Below are 15,335 nucleotides of genomic sequence, written 5' to 3' on the forward strand. Positions count from 1 at the left end.
ACAATCTCCCATGCCCAAAACAGAGAAGGAGAGAGAATAAAGATGGACAGTAAATGTACATATAAAATACCTCTATTATACAGTTATGGGAAGCAAGATAGCCCTTGAAACATCAGTTCAACCTGCAAGTCAGATGCCTAATGTTCTTGTTTAAAAATAACAGAACTACTAGAGCGCTGAAAGCAATGAGCAGAGAATGCAACTTCAAAATACACAAAACAATGTACTTCTTCACATAATGAAAGGTAATATAATTTGTTCATATAAAGCCTGGTTAAGCTATGGAACTCCTTACCACAGGCCACTGTCAATGTTAAACATTTACACAGATTCAAAACTGTCTGCATGGAAGGAAAAGTTAATTGCACTAGCTTATGTGGATGCAGAACGTCCTTCACCACAATCAATGTTGGCTGGGAGACTGTTTTGTGGGGTGTCTTAGTATATGCTAACAGGACTTAGTATATGCTTCTCCCTAATTTCTTCCCCAGAATTTGTTATTGATCATTGTCAGAGACAGGAGAAGGGAATAGACAAACACCTGGTCTGAATTAATATAGCTGTTGTCTTGTGGCAAGAAAACCAAGGTAGGAGTTAGAACAGGGCTCCAGAGTCATTGTGTTCTAAATGTCAGTATGGGCAATGGAACTGAGAGATGTAGCTAGCAAACAGCTGTGGAAAATGTCAGTACGGGCAATGGAACTGACAGATGTAGCTAGAAAACAGCTGTGGAAATGTGTGGTGAGCACAAACCTCAAGATTGTGGTTTTTTATTTAGGGCTTGATCCTCTTCTGTCCTCAGGACAGACACTTATAAGAATCCAGAGGTGACAGAAAGAGAGTATCTGTGCAGGATGAGTACAGTTAAAACTAAATTTCAAAGAGGACGTGATCATTTGATCATGCCAGACAGAATAAATAAAGTTAAGTAAAATGAATAATCACACTAGAGAGGGAAAAGTAGAAAAAAAGCCCTATCAGAAGTGGAGGCTATTTAGCCTCTTTGTAACTTCCCAAAAAAGAGACAAAGCAAACAAGCAATAAAGAACATAAAATTACAAAAAATCAGACCTAAGGTATGTTTATAAACAATCTTAGTGATACAGCAACAAATTCTGGTGCAAACAAGGAAACTCCTGAAGGCACATGTCCTGGTTTCAGCTGAGATAGAGTTAATTTTCTTTATAGTGGCTAGTATGGGGCTATGTTTGGGATTTGTGCTGAAAACAGTGTTGATAATACAGAGATGTTTTAGTTGTTGCTGCACTGGTCAAGGACTTCTCAGCTTCCCGTGCTCTGCCAGGTGCACAAGAAGCTGGGAGGGGATACAGCCAGGAGAGTTGATCCAAACTGACCAAAGGGCTATTCCATACCACATGACGTCATGCTCAGTATATAAAGCTGGGGAAGAAGAAGGAAGGGGGGGACATTTGGAGTGATGGCGTTTGTTTTCCCAAGTAACCGTTACGCGTGATGGAGCCCTGCTTTCCTAGAGATGGCTGAACACCTGCCTGCCCATGGGAAGGAGTGAATGAATTCCTTGTTTTGCTTCGCTTGTGTGCGCGGCTTTTGCTTTCCCTATTAAACTGTCTTTATCTCACCCCTCGAGTTTTCTCACTTTTACTCTTCTGATTCTCTCCCCCATCCCACCAGGGGGGAGTGAGCAAGCGGCTGCATGGTGCTTAGTTGCCGGCTGGGGCTAAACCACGACACACACATTCTTTAATTACTCTGTATCTGTTTAGTGCTACTACTGTCTGCATGGCTTCAATACAAATGCAATTTAACTTAAGAATTCAGGTACTTCTCCATTTGACTTTTCTTAATCTTGGTTGTATTAAGATGAAATCATTCCTCCTAATCAACTCCCCCTTCAGTTTAGAATCTTGAACCTTTAAAAGTATTTGATTGTCTTTTTGTGATAAAAGCTTAAGTTATAATAACTTATAGCATATAAGTTATTATATAATATAGCATATAACTTGTAGCATATAACTATAGATAATAACTTTAAAAATTTAATTTTTGCCCTTTTATTCTTCATGCATACCACTATTACATCCAGGTGATTCAAAACTAATATGCACAAAAGCTCTAGGCTTGATTATGTCTTAAGCTCTTTTTTTGTTCTTCATACATGCAGTTTCTTTCCGGAGGGCAAAAGGAATGAAATGCAACAGATAATCCCTGGCACTTTAATTCCTGTGCTCAACAGATTGCTGTTTGATATATTCTATTCCTTTGGCCATTATAAATACAATGTATAGACAACTCTCTCCTATTTCAAAGCAAGTCCACAGGAAGATGCATGAAGTTTAAAATACACGATTTTAGGTGAAAAATTCAGAGGCATTCCATCACCCAGTATTAGTGTCTAAAAGCTACATTATCCAAAGTACAGTGTCCTGTGGAAAATCAGTTTGGAATTTCCAGGACAGTCCCACTGGCATTTCTAGCAGAGAAGTAAGAAATTAACAGGACACAGAATAAATAACCATATTATTTAAAAATAATATGTGTTTTCAGCAAGGGTAGAATTAGGGAAACAGTTACCTTACTTGTTGTCTGCAAGTATTTTCCTTTAAACACTCTCTGGACTTAGCTTTCACAGTGCAGAACATAGACATCTTTCCAAGTTCTTAAATTTAGGGAAAGAATGAAGTAAAAATTGATTACTACATTATTGCATCACTACTCAGAATTCTGTTAGAAAGCTACATTAATTTCTTAAGAGCTAAGACAGCCTTAGATGAAACAGCAAACCACTACTGAATTTAAATGAGAGAAATTCCACATCTTTCTCACAATTCTAGCTTATTTGACTAAGATTTTATTTTGTCATTCTCAGGAGACAGAACAACTAATGTTATTTTTAAACAAAATTAGCTGTTTAGATATCCATTGTATATGATAATGAACTTGAAGGAATATATTCCATAAAAAATTCTTAAAGATACAGGAACTACCAGCTTTTCAAAGTCAGAAGTGATATGGAAAGAAGTTATAAACTTAATATAAATCAGTTCTGGTTTGCATTTTTAAAATCACCATAAACTTCTGTTAATGACTACTTACAGCAACATTTAACTATATATAAATATATATACATTGATTTCTGGAGCTGAGGAAAAAATTTCATTATGAAGCTAGAACAGATTTGTTCTTTGCATTCTGACATATCAGAAACACACTCTGATGGTAGGTACTCCCACTGCAAACATGGTAAAAAAAAAAAAATCAAGTTTTTTTCCTTCCCCTAAAGTGTGGATATTTTTATAACTTAACATACACACAAAACTTTAATTTTTTAAAAGGATATAAATGTTAATTTAAACATCTGCCCTGAAAGTACTTCCCCTCTCTTGAAGTTTCCTGTTACTTGATTCATTCATGTGTCACTAATTCTACAATGACCTTCTCAAGATATTTACTCTTACAAGACTCAGCAATTTATTTAGCTTTAAAGCACACCATCTGTAAAAGCACGGATTTAATCAGAAGACTTCTAGAGGAACAGAATCCATAATATTCCAAGTTGTTTATGTCAACTGTTAATCACTGTCACTTTCAAAAATTATGTTTAGTTTGTTGTCTGCCTGTCATTAACTAGATCCTCTTGTTCCTGTCTTTTCTAGATTAAATAATCCTTTACGATTCTGTATTGCACCAAAGGTCCTTGAAAACTTAATTAAATCAACTATACATCTTTTCCAGAGAAAGAAATCAGCCAATTTAAATTCCCATGGCTTACACTGTATTTTCCGGATGTAGTTCTCTTCTCTATGGTCTACATTTTTGTAACACACTCTTCAAAATGGGGGCATCAGAACTATGCATGATCTTTCAGTGTGATTCTAGAAGACGACCCAATACAAACAAAACCAGAGCAGAAAACGGTATCAGTGAGGCTTATTTCAAAACAAGCTCGGATCCCTGAAGTGGCTTGCTGCAGAGCCACACAGGCAGCTGTATTGGCACACAAATGCTTCTGAGACTTCTTACACAAACACCGCTGTCGAAAAACATCCTTGTAAATGTGTAGCACACATTGAAACTGGCGGAACTTTTTTCAGCAGTTTTTGCTCTCCCTTTCATATGGTGCCAACATAGTCATTTGTGCTGTTATGTGAACTAATTTGGGAAAATTACCCCAGATTAAATTTTTCTTTTTCCTGCCAGATTGTTTTTCAGCCTGAGTCCCCTGCTCGACACCATCTGCGCTAGCACCAGAGCAAATTCAGCAACGAGCAGCCTAAGGGTGGGGTGGAATGGGGAAGTAGTGATTTAAACACATACTAAACGAGCAGCTAGGCACGCAGCCAGGAGGCGGCGGCTGGGGCACGCAGGGAGCACGGCCTGAGAAGGCAGCCGCCGCTGACAGACCTCACCGAAAATGGCAGAGGACCACCGAGCAGGACGCTGAATGACAGGGGCCACCGACCACCTGTGACTAGAAGGATGCTGCTGCCCCCCAGCCACGAGCTCCCTTGTGCTCAGCTGCCACCCTCCTCAGCCCACGGGCAGCCCCGCGCTCGGCGAGTGTCGCCCGCCCCGCCCGCTCAACGCCTAACGGCCCGGACGGACGGACGGACGGAGGGTGCTGGGACGGACGACGGACCGGCGCGCGCCCCCCCGGCGGCGGCCGCGGAGGCGAGCACGCACTCCTCCTCGCGGTGCGCTCACCTTCCTCCTCGTCTCCCCGCCCCGGCCACACCCGCGACCCCTCCCCACCTGCAGCGCACGCGCAGCCTTCCTGGAGCCGCGTGCGCTCGTGGGGATTGGCCGCTGCGGCGGGCGGGGAAACCGTCCCCTCCTCCACCGCGCATGCGCCGAGCCCGGTCGTCATGGCAACGGGACGCGGTGCCAGGCGGTCGTGAGGGCCGCCGCCGCCGCCCGTCATGTCGGAGATTTTGTGCGAGTGGCTGAACGAGGAGGTGAAGCTCTCCCGGAGAGTGGGTGAGTGGGGGCCCCGCTGCCTTGGGAGGGGGCGGGGGGCTCGGGGGACAGCTGGCTTGCCTGCCAGAGCAGGGGGCTGCCGCAGGGTCAGGCCTTCGTCTCCCTGAGGAATTGAGAGGCTTCCCCGGGGCCAGCTCCCGTTGACCTACCGATGAACCCTCCCGCTTCCTCGAGTCCAGATACCTCCTCCGGTACATTTTTAATCTTCATGTGCAAGACTGATTTTCGAGGTGAAGTTAATTTTCCTCAAGGGGCAAGTGCTCTCAGGAGATATGAGGAGCTCAAGCTTCACCTGCTAATAAGGACTCCAGAGGATAAAAATATTTTAATATGTTTGCAAAGCAGTGCTTTGTTCTGAGTGGCAGGTGTTGTGCTGGCTTTGGAGAAGCATTTGTTCTCAAGGAGGGAGCAACTTTCCATGGAAGAGGAGCACATCAGATCTAGATTTGTTTTCGTTTGCATTTTTTACAGAAAATTTAGTAATTATCATTTATAGATATTGCTACAATATTAATGACAATTCTGACAGTGTTTACTTTTTAACAGTGAAAATGAGAATTAAATGACTACCTAAAGCTTATGTTGCAAAATAACTACACTGAAAGCAGATTTGTGACCTGAAAACTGGTTACTGCTAGCTCATTCTCCTAAAATTCCTCTGAATTATTTAATAAAGTTTGGACTTAATTTTGTTCTAAAAATAATAACAAGTTGTATTAAGATTAATGTATGAATTATTTTAATTATCTTAATTTTTTTTAAAAACAAACAACAAAAAATGAACTCAGTTCCAGGATCATTTTCAGAAGAATTTTCTAATGGCTACCTGCTAGGAGAACTTCTGCACAAATACGGTCTTCAGGATGACTTTAATCAATTTTCACAGAGCAGGTTAGTACATACGGATAACATGTCTCTTACAGAAATTAGACAAAATATTTATTTTTCAGTTAGGATTTGCTAATGCAGAGTGGGACAGGCATTTAGAACTTATCAAGATTTGATACATTTATCAGTAAATCAAAAGCTACTGGTATTTGATACACAGATTAGCTTCGTATTTCCAGAGAGATGGATCATACTACTTCAAGAAAATTATGCATTTTGATTGTAACTATGATAGTAGCAGGTTAGATCAAAAGTTCAACAAGCCCTTCAAGGATGCCTCTAAGACTGGAGGTACTGACACTGTCCCCATGAGCTGTGTAGAGCCAAGAATCCGGAGGAGTGGTGTGGTGGTGATCGTTACATCTTCACTAAAATGAAAATGTGGAGATACATTGTGAGGCTCTGAGTGAAGCCCTGGTGGAAGATCATGTAAGAATTTATAAGTTTACAAGTAAACTGGTGTAATATCCACGATGAAGAAGAACAGAAAAACAGGAAGTTGAAAAATCTTGTGCAGATCTGTGAGCTTTGGTATGTTGATGATGCAGTTCATGGGGTTCCTTGGCTTATGCTCCATTTTGGCAGACCTTGGTGCACATCCTCCTCCTGTTTCTTCTGAATTTCTTTTTTATGTTCTTTGCACTTCTTATTTATTTATACCCTTTCTTGTCCAAGTCCCACCAACTTGTAGGAGAGCAGCTTGAGCACAGCTAACAAAGGCAGCCAACAAACACAGCGGTTTTGCACAGCAGTTTTTGGACTCTGCTTCTAGGACTTCTAGATCTCTCAGGAATTTCTGGGATCATTGGAGAACTCCTGTTAACTCTTTCAGGAACTTTAGAGTGCCTGTTGCTGCTGGGAAAGGATAGCTTCAGGAGGCATTTACTTCTAGCAAGCTCTAGAAGCTTCTAACAAGTTCTGTCAACTCCTGATAAAAGGGTGCTTTGAGCTCTTGTCTCCAGCTGACTTCTGATTAGGGAGGTGCAATTAGTGAAGATGCACTTCAGCAGGTATAAGAAGAGGTTAGAAACTCTGCTGAGACAGTGTATGCATGTTCAGCAAAGGTGATGATGCATGATAGGGCATGATCCCCAGTACCCACTGGAACAATTGCTCGGAATGTCAGGGGGCTCAACTCAGATTTCTGTCCAGTGAAAGGAGGCAATTCTCTATGTCTCAGGCTGTAGGGAATGCTTAGAGTCTTCACTTAGCCTTGGGCAAGGGGAGGTGGTGGCTTTCCCTGCCTATTTGTGTGCACATGGAGGATCTGTCTCACCAAGTCAAGCTGCTGCAGAAGGAGGTCAGTAGACTGTTCAGCATCACAGATGATGGAAAGGAGATTGTGTCTTCTCTGAGACGCTGCAGAAACAGGAACCTGAACCTGCGGCTGTGCTGAAGGAGAGGCAGGCACAATCTGTGCTTGTTGGGTTGGGAAAAGGAGATGACTTGACAGATTGTAACTTTTGGCAAGAGAAGGAAGGTTCCTGCTCCACCTGCTGATCTGCAGCTGCAGAACAGGTCCATTGCCTTGGCAGCAGATGAGAGGCTAGTGGCTCTGTGCAACAAAGCATCTGAGTTGGAGAAGTCATCTGAACCACACAAGAGCATCAGGAGGAAAAGGTGAGAGACAGTAGTGGAATACTTTCTCCTGCAGGAGGTGGAGGCACCCATCTGCTGACCTCACATGCTAGCCGGGGAGGTTTGCTGCTTGCTGGGGATCGGGTCCAGGGCTGTGGAGGCTCGTCCAGCCCTTGCACTGTTGCCCTTGCTGCTCTTCTATGTGGGCACCAAGGATACTGCCAGAGTGACCTGGAGCATATCAAGAGTGTCTCTGGAGGCAAAAGTCAAAGGCATGGGGGCCCAGGTGTTTTTTTCCTCAGTTCTGCTGGTGAGGTGGAAGGGCTTGATGAGGAGTGGATAGATTCTACAGGTCAACAGGTGGTTGTGTAGCTGCTGTCAACAGCAGGGATTTGTTTTTCACAGTCATGGGATCCTCTTTGAAGATGGAGGACTGCTAGGAAGAGATGGGATCCACCTGACCAAGTTGGGCAAAAGCATCTTTGCCAACAGGCTGGCAAACCTGGTGAGGATAGCTTTAAACTGGGAATGAGGGGGGAAGGAGATGATTACTCTCAAACAAGTGAGGAATTGATGGCCTAGACTGGCAAGCAAGAGGAGGTAAGAGGGGCAAAACTGTGCAGAAGACTGCCCACTGCAAATACATGTACGCAATTAAGGAAGTGCTGAGAAGACAGCATTATGGGAGAAGCATTCACACATTTTCTGGTAAATCAACACAACTGGCTGCCTCTCTGAAGTGCCTGTATACTAATGCATGCAGCATGGGGAACAAACAGGAGGAGTTAGAAGCCTGTGTGCAGTTGCAGGACTATGGTATTGTTGGAATCACAGAGAGGCAGCGGGTTAGCTCACACAACTGGAGTGCTGCCGTGGCTGGATATAGGCTCTTTAGGATGGATGGGCTAGGAGATGAGGAGGACTGAGTTGCCCTTTGTGTGAGAGAGCAGAGAAGAGGCACAGAGCTCTGCCTTGGGTTGCATGATGACCAGTTAAGGTCTTACGGGTTAGGATTAGAGGAAAGACCAAACTGGGTGATGTTGTGGTGACTGTTTGCCACAGGTTACTTGAGCAGGAAGAAGTACATAAGGTTTTCTTGAGCAACTGGAAGAATTCTCATTTTCACAGACTTTGGTCTGAATAGGAAACTTTAACCAAGTGGGTATCCACTGGAAGAGAAACACCACAAGCAATCTGGGAGGTTACTGGAGTGCATTGATGATAAATTCCTGAGAAACATGATTGAGGACCTGAAGAGGGGAGACGTTCTAATAAACCTAGTGTGTACAAACAAGGGAGGTCGGGTGCAGCATTGACTGCAGTGACCATGAGATGGTGGAGTTCATGATCTTGAGAGGAGTAAACAATCTAAATAGGAGCGTCACAAGCCTAGATTTCAGGAGAGCAGACTTTGGCTTGTTCAGGGATCTGCTTGGAAGAATCCTATGTAAAATGGTCCTGGAGAGAAGAGAGGTCCAAGACAGCTGATCGATTTTTTTTTTTTTTTTAAATATTTTTTTTTTCTTCCAAGGATCGTCTCCTCCAAGAATAATCCATCTCAATGTGAATAAAACTGAACAAAAGCAGCAGGAGGCATGAATGGAAGAATAAGGTGCTATTGACAAAACTAAAATGTAAAAAGGAAGATTACAAGATGTGGAAGCAGGGTCAGGCAACTCAGGAGGAGCACAGAGACGCTGTCTGAGTATGCAGGGATGGCTTTAGGAAAGCCAACACCCATTAGGAGTCAAAACTGGTGACGCACTTGGAGGGCAACCAGAACGGCTTTTACAGGTATCTCCACAGCAAAAGGAAGGCTGGAGAAAACATGAGCCTACTGCTGACTGGGGCACAGGACCTAGTGAAAAAAAACCATCAGTGCTTACATTGAGGGAGACACTACTTGTGCTTCTCAATTTTTCAGCATTCTTTCCAGGGCTCTGAAATCTCTTTTGACCTCAGACTTTTTGTTGCAACATCATTTGTACCCATGTGAAAGAGCAGGAATGGGTAGTAGTCTGAAGGCTGTACTAGGCTCTTCAGTCTTGTAGTGACATCCCTAATTTGAGCCCCAGGGAGGCAGCAAACTTCTCTGAAAAGAGACTCCGATCTGCAAATGGGTGCTTCCATTCTGCAAAGGGGGGAATCACCAATGACCATAACTCACTGTTGTTTCTTCTCAGTGCTGGTCTTAATGCAGGTTTGGTTGTGAGGGGTTGGTCTCTCTGACCTTGGCAAGACTGCTTGCGCAGGTTCCTCCTCTATCTCATTATGTGCTTTGTCCACTGTACCCAGGGCCTCGTACCTATTCTGTAAGGGTATCTTAGAGGGTAAGCAGGGGTTTCTCTTACTGCTCCATGCTGTAGCCTTCTTCCACACCTCCTTATCCCTTGTGATGCTGCCTTCCTCCTGGCACAAAGCAGATCCAGGACCTGCCTCCATAGTGGCTACACTGAGTTGGCTTCCAGGCATCCCAGATGGCAGAGTATGGCTCCATTGTTCAATCTTCCTCTCAGACTCTTGAATACTCCTCAGTCTGCCATGCAAAAGGCTGAGGTACTTCATGCCTTCTCTGTCTTGGTCGATTCTACTGGTAAAACTCGCACTCAGAAATCCCAAGCCGCTGAGACTAGCAGGAAGGTTTACCCTTGGTGGAGAAGGATCAGCTTAAGGAACACTTAAATAACCAGAAATACACAAGCTCATGGGACTTAATGGCATATACCTGGCATATGCTGAGGGGCCTGGCCGATGTCATTGCTAGGCCACTCTTAATAAACTTTGAAAGGTCCTGGTGACTGGGGGAGATTCCTAGGACTAGAAGAATGCAACTCCCACTCCTCTCTTCAAGGAAAGCAAGAATGGGGAAGGGAGGATGTGCAAGCCAGTCAGCCTCACCTCAGTCCCTAGGAACTGATGGAGCAGATAAGCATGGAAACCATTTCCAAGTATATTAAGGAGAAGATGACAACTGGGAGTTGTCAGCATGGATTTATGAGGGGGAAATCATGCCTAACTTGGCACAATGAGGTGGTGGGCTCAGTGGTTGAGAGATCACCGTATGCTGTTTACACTGACTTTTGACACTGTCTTCCTTAACATCCTCATAGACAAACTGATGAAGTACGGACTAGGTAAGTGGACAGTGAGGTGGACTGAAAACTGGCTGAACTGCCAGGCTCAAGGGGCTGTGGTCACCAGTGTGTCCACACTTTTAAAATTTGGTGTGTGCTGTTAAGGAAAAGCATATTATTCATGGATCATTTGCTAAGCTAGCGTCACTTTCATATGTTTTAGCACAGTCCAAGGCAAGATAATACCTGTTGGGGTAGTGGTGGGAGAAATGTAGATTCCTTTTTCAGGATAGGAAACCATAATCTAGAAGGCACTAACAAAAAAGAATGTGGGGTCATTGCAACTAAGTAGTCAAGGTCTACTTAGCTATATTAGCTGCTTATGTTTGACACTTCTTGTACATATAAGCAAGGGAATAATAATTGAGAAAGTGATACTACCTTTATTAAAAGGAATACTACCAGAAAGCTTTTTCCGGTTTGGCTGTCCATATTTGAAAAATAAAATATTGTAGTTTTCCCTGAACTCTTACAATGGTCTTGAAATAAGATTTACAACATTTTTGTATTATGAGGCAGGGTTAAGAAACTCCATCTGATCTGATTACAGAACAAAAAGTTAAGAGGTGATATCACCACAGCATGTGAGGTGATTTCTGACAACAGGGCTCACCTTAACCTTGACTCAATGGCAGTTGACTAAGCTGCAGTTATATATAATTGTGTAAGAAATAAGGCATGGACTATTGTAGTGAGAATAAAGAGCTCCTGGACTGTTTCATCTAGGAATAAGGTGAATACTGTGTTACCAGAAGGTCTTACGTTAAAATTGGACATTTTTGCAGAATTATGCTGTAGCTCAGCTGACCTCAAAAGCTTTTTGGTTCATGTGAAGGAGCTATTGTGAACTCAAGTGGTAGAGCAGTATAGAAAGCATGATATTCTGTCTTAGGTTGAAGTCATGGATTTGTTGGATGAAATTTGCTGTGTTAATTGTGATACAGTGATAATTTATTGTTATTGGGTTTTGGCCTGTATATCTATTGATCTTGAGTACTTCCACAGGAGAATCTACATATCAAGAGAAACATTAATCTGCAATTCACTATTTCAGTTTTGAACGTGAATTGCTCATTGAGACCATAGTCTTTGTTTTCAACACTACTCCAACCCATGTGTCCATTTCTTTTTATTGGAGAAGAAATATGACAAAGTGTTCTGAGGGTTAATAGATTATATAGACTTTTTTTATAATTTCCTATATTTTGGCTGGTTAGAGCCCAAGTGGATTGATACAGTTAATATACAAACTTTATGCTAACTCTTTGTACTTTTTGTGATGGTATACAATTAACTGCAATTGAGGGTAAGCTTTTGCTGTCAGATGCACTTTGTGTGTGCATGCATCAAGAGTTATATAACCCAATGTGTTCTCTATTTTTTCCAAAAGTTACGCCTAGTAGGCCAATGCAGTCACATGTACTGCAGTATAAAATGTAAGCCAAAGTGTGTATCACATTACTTTAAGGAAGTCCTCTGTGGTTTTTTCCCCTCCTATCTTGGTATAAGATAAATGTCACAACCATGTTTATTGCAGCAAGTTGAAATTGAAAATAACTTTATGTTCTGATTTTGTTGTTGTTTTTAATCATATAGGGTTGCAAATGCAAAACTTAACAATTTTTCTCGCCTGGAGCCCACGCTTCACCTCCTTGGTGTACAGTTTAATGAAAATGTGGCCCAAGACATCATGACAGGACAGCGTGGCGCTGCAACAAAGCTTTTATATGAATTGTACATTGCTTTAGAAAAAAAGAAAAAGGCAAAGCTCACTGGACTAGCCATGGAAGCACTGAGACCTGCAGCAACTGCAAAGCTTAAGTCTATTGAAAGTGTTTTGTATCGAGAGGTAACTAACTATGCCTATTTTGTATAAATATATAGGAAAACAGGTAGCATATTTACACGTACCTCTCAAACATGTTGCATGCTTCCCCTCCTCACTTTTTAAATCTCCTATTCAAAACCCAACACTTATATGGAAAAGAAGCAGTCCTTTGCTCTGTCTTATACACAGACAGTGGGATTACATGGTTTATCTGTGACTCATGAGGATATTGATCATCTGTGTTTTGTGTTCCTTTGTTTTGGCTCATTCTGTGTTACCTGCTCTGTTTTTAAGCTTTCTCCAGACTTAAAATACATATAGCAACAAAGGCTAGTAGTTGTTCAGCAGCTACCGTTTTACTCATTTGATCAGTACAGATTGCAGACTGCATTGCGGTGTAGGTATCAACTTAGACTAATTTCCCCTCCAGGAAACCTATTTATAACTGTGTTGAGCTTCGTGCCACAGTGGTTTGGTTTCTTCTGTTGCACGTCTCTCCATATATCTATACTACACTCCAGTCTGCAATAACCATATGCTGAGTAATACAAAGAGGAAAAAACAAAGGGGAAAGAGAGTATCTAAGAGGAAGTCAGTATCAATGTAGTAGATGCTGTTAAGGACGTTCTTATTGTCTTCAACAGTAATGCTCAGCATGTGCAGACCATAGTTTGTTATCAGGATGATCAACCTTTAAGAAGATACATATCGTGAATCAAATTCAGCTGGGTGAAATTTCACATTTTTTTCTGGCACACTTCCTGAAAAATAGTCTACAAGCAGAAAGTTTACCAGCAAGTGCAAGGATAGTACCAAACAGTCAAAACATGCCTTCACCTATAGAGGGATATCTTAAAGAAGATAAAGCAACTGAGAGTAGCTCCTGTCAGTAGATAGGCTCAGAATGGCATTTGAATCGTAGAATAGTTGAGGTTGGAAGGGACCTCTGGAGGTCACTTAATCCACCTCCCCTGCTCTAAGCAAAGTCAGCTAGAGCAGGTTGCTCAGGACCTTGTTCTGTTGGGTTTTGAATCTCTCCAAAGATAGAGACTTCACAGCCTGTCTGGGCAAATTGTTTACCACCCTTTCAGTAATTTTTTTTTTCTTATGTTTAAGTTGAATTTTCTGTATTTCAGCTTGTATAGAACAGAATAGTTTCAGATGAAAGGGACCTACAACGATAATCTAATCCAACTGCCTGACCACTTCAGGGCTGACCAAAAGTTAAAGCGTGCTGTTAAGGGCATTGTCCAGATACCTCTTAAACACTAACAGGCTTGGGGCATCGACCACCTCTCTAGGAAGCCTGTTCCAGTGTTTCACCACCTTTTCGGGAAAGAAATGTTTCCTAATGTCCAGTCTAAACCTCTCCTGGTACAGCTTTGAACCAGTTCCACGCATCCTGTCACTGGATACCAGGGAGAAGAGCTCAGCACCTTCTTCTCCTCTTCCCCTCCTCAGAAAGCTGTAGAGAGCAATGAGGTCACCCCTCAGCCTCCTTTTCTCCAAAGTAAACAAAGTTTGGCATTGTTCAAGTTCAAATTGGCATGTTCTTTTCAATGAAGCTAGTCCTGTTTTTTTCAAAAATATTTGACCATGTTTAGATGTTGTTCTGTGTACATTAACACAGGAGAACCCAGTTTGAAATGACTATTGCAAAATTGTCATATTTAAATATGTTTCTTATGTTTCTGACTCCTCATTGCTTGATGTTTAATTTTAGCATTTGAAAACTTTAACACCACGTCAGACTGATTTGCAACTACAGCAGATTTCAGAGCATTTTGAAATAAAATCTAAAGCAATAGAAGATAAAATAGCTCGTATACATATTGCAGAACAACAGAAAGTTCAGAAGCTCCAAGAGGAACAAAGAGCCCAAGACATTGAAAAGGTGACTACTTTTTACAGACTTTTGAAGAAGTATTTTCTTAAGGTCATGTACATAATGTGTTACTTAAAGCCAGCATGAATGCTTGTTAATTCTGTGCTATACAGTCATGTTTATACAAAAGCAAAGAAAAGGAGTATGCATGTCAATTGTTAATATGTAGATATAAAGCAATATATTGTTATAAGACCCTTAAAAACATTTATATTTAAAGATCACTTAATGTTAAATTGAGAGTATTTGCATGTTGTCATGCATGGAAAATATAGATTTGAAAACAAAGTGTAAATTTACAACTGTATGTGTTTAAGATGTCCTTGTAAAAGAGTTTTGTGACATTCTTCATTCGTGAAGAAAAGATGAAGCATCGTTCAAAAGCAGGAAAAAGAGACAGGGAAGGGGCCCTATAGTGGGTATGGCCTCAGAACATCTTGTAGCTCTGTGTAGCTGTTCTGACAAAGTAAAAAAGAGGAACTGATTTCTTAAGATATGGGAACACTCATCCAAAGTACAGCCTGTAGTTTATATAGAGGAACTGGCCAGCTATCAAAGGGGTGTTGCACCACAATGGAAATGAAGTTGACTAATTTGAGATGCATTTTATATGGCTAATTAAAGGGAGAGTGTCTTATAGTGGTTACTTAGCTGTTTTATTGCCACTGCATGAACAAGAATGAAAAAAAGAAGTTCCTTCATGTATCTAGAAAAGAAAATAGAGGCAATATCCAAAATATTCAAAAGAAAATTTTAAAAGAAAATTTATTCATCTCTTATTTGATAGATTATATATTTCTTTTTTACCTATCTTTGACTCTTTGTAAAAAAACTTTTTTTCCACTCAATTCCACCTTTAACTGCATGTATCTGTAGTGCACTTTTAACTAGTGTAATTTAAATGTTTGTTAGTTCTTGATCATCTGAGACTCATTGTTCAGCAGTAATATTACCTAATGGTATTCTCAGTTTCTGTACCAGGAAACTGGTATTCTCAGTTTCTTGCTGAATTCTGACTTGAAACAGGTACCATACTAGAGACAGAATTTAATACAAGTCCTTAAAT

The 15,335-nt window shown here is 41.5% G+C and overlaps 1 protein-coding gene across 1 annotated transcript in view; it reads left to right on the top strand.

Moving 5' to 3' along the window:
- Positions 1–4,898: 4,898 nt before the first annotated feature.
- The window catches only part of SPEF2 (sperm flagellar 2), a 45,559-nt gene continuing 35,122 nt past the window's right edge, over positions 4,899–15,335 (top strand). Inside the window, exons 1-4 of the mRNA XM_072860896.1 lie at positions 4,899–4,956; positions 5,745–5,847; positions 12,153–12,405; positions 14,108–14,278. Coding sequence (XP_072716997.1) covers positions 4,899–4,956; positions 5,745–5,847; positions 12,153–12,405; positions 14,108–14,278 — 585 coding nt within the window. The remainder of the gene's footprint in view (positions 4,957–5,744; positions 5,848–12,152; positions 12,406–14,107; positions 14,279–15,335) is intronic.

This window comes from Ciconia boyciana, chromosome 4, assembly GCF_034638445.1.
Source record: "Ciconia boyciana chromosome 4, ASM3463844v1, whole genome shotgun sequence".
Classification (NCBI taxonomy): domain Eukaryota; kingdom Metazoa; phylum Chordata; class Aves; order Ciconiiformes; family Ciconiidae; genus Ciconia; species Ciconia boyciana.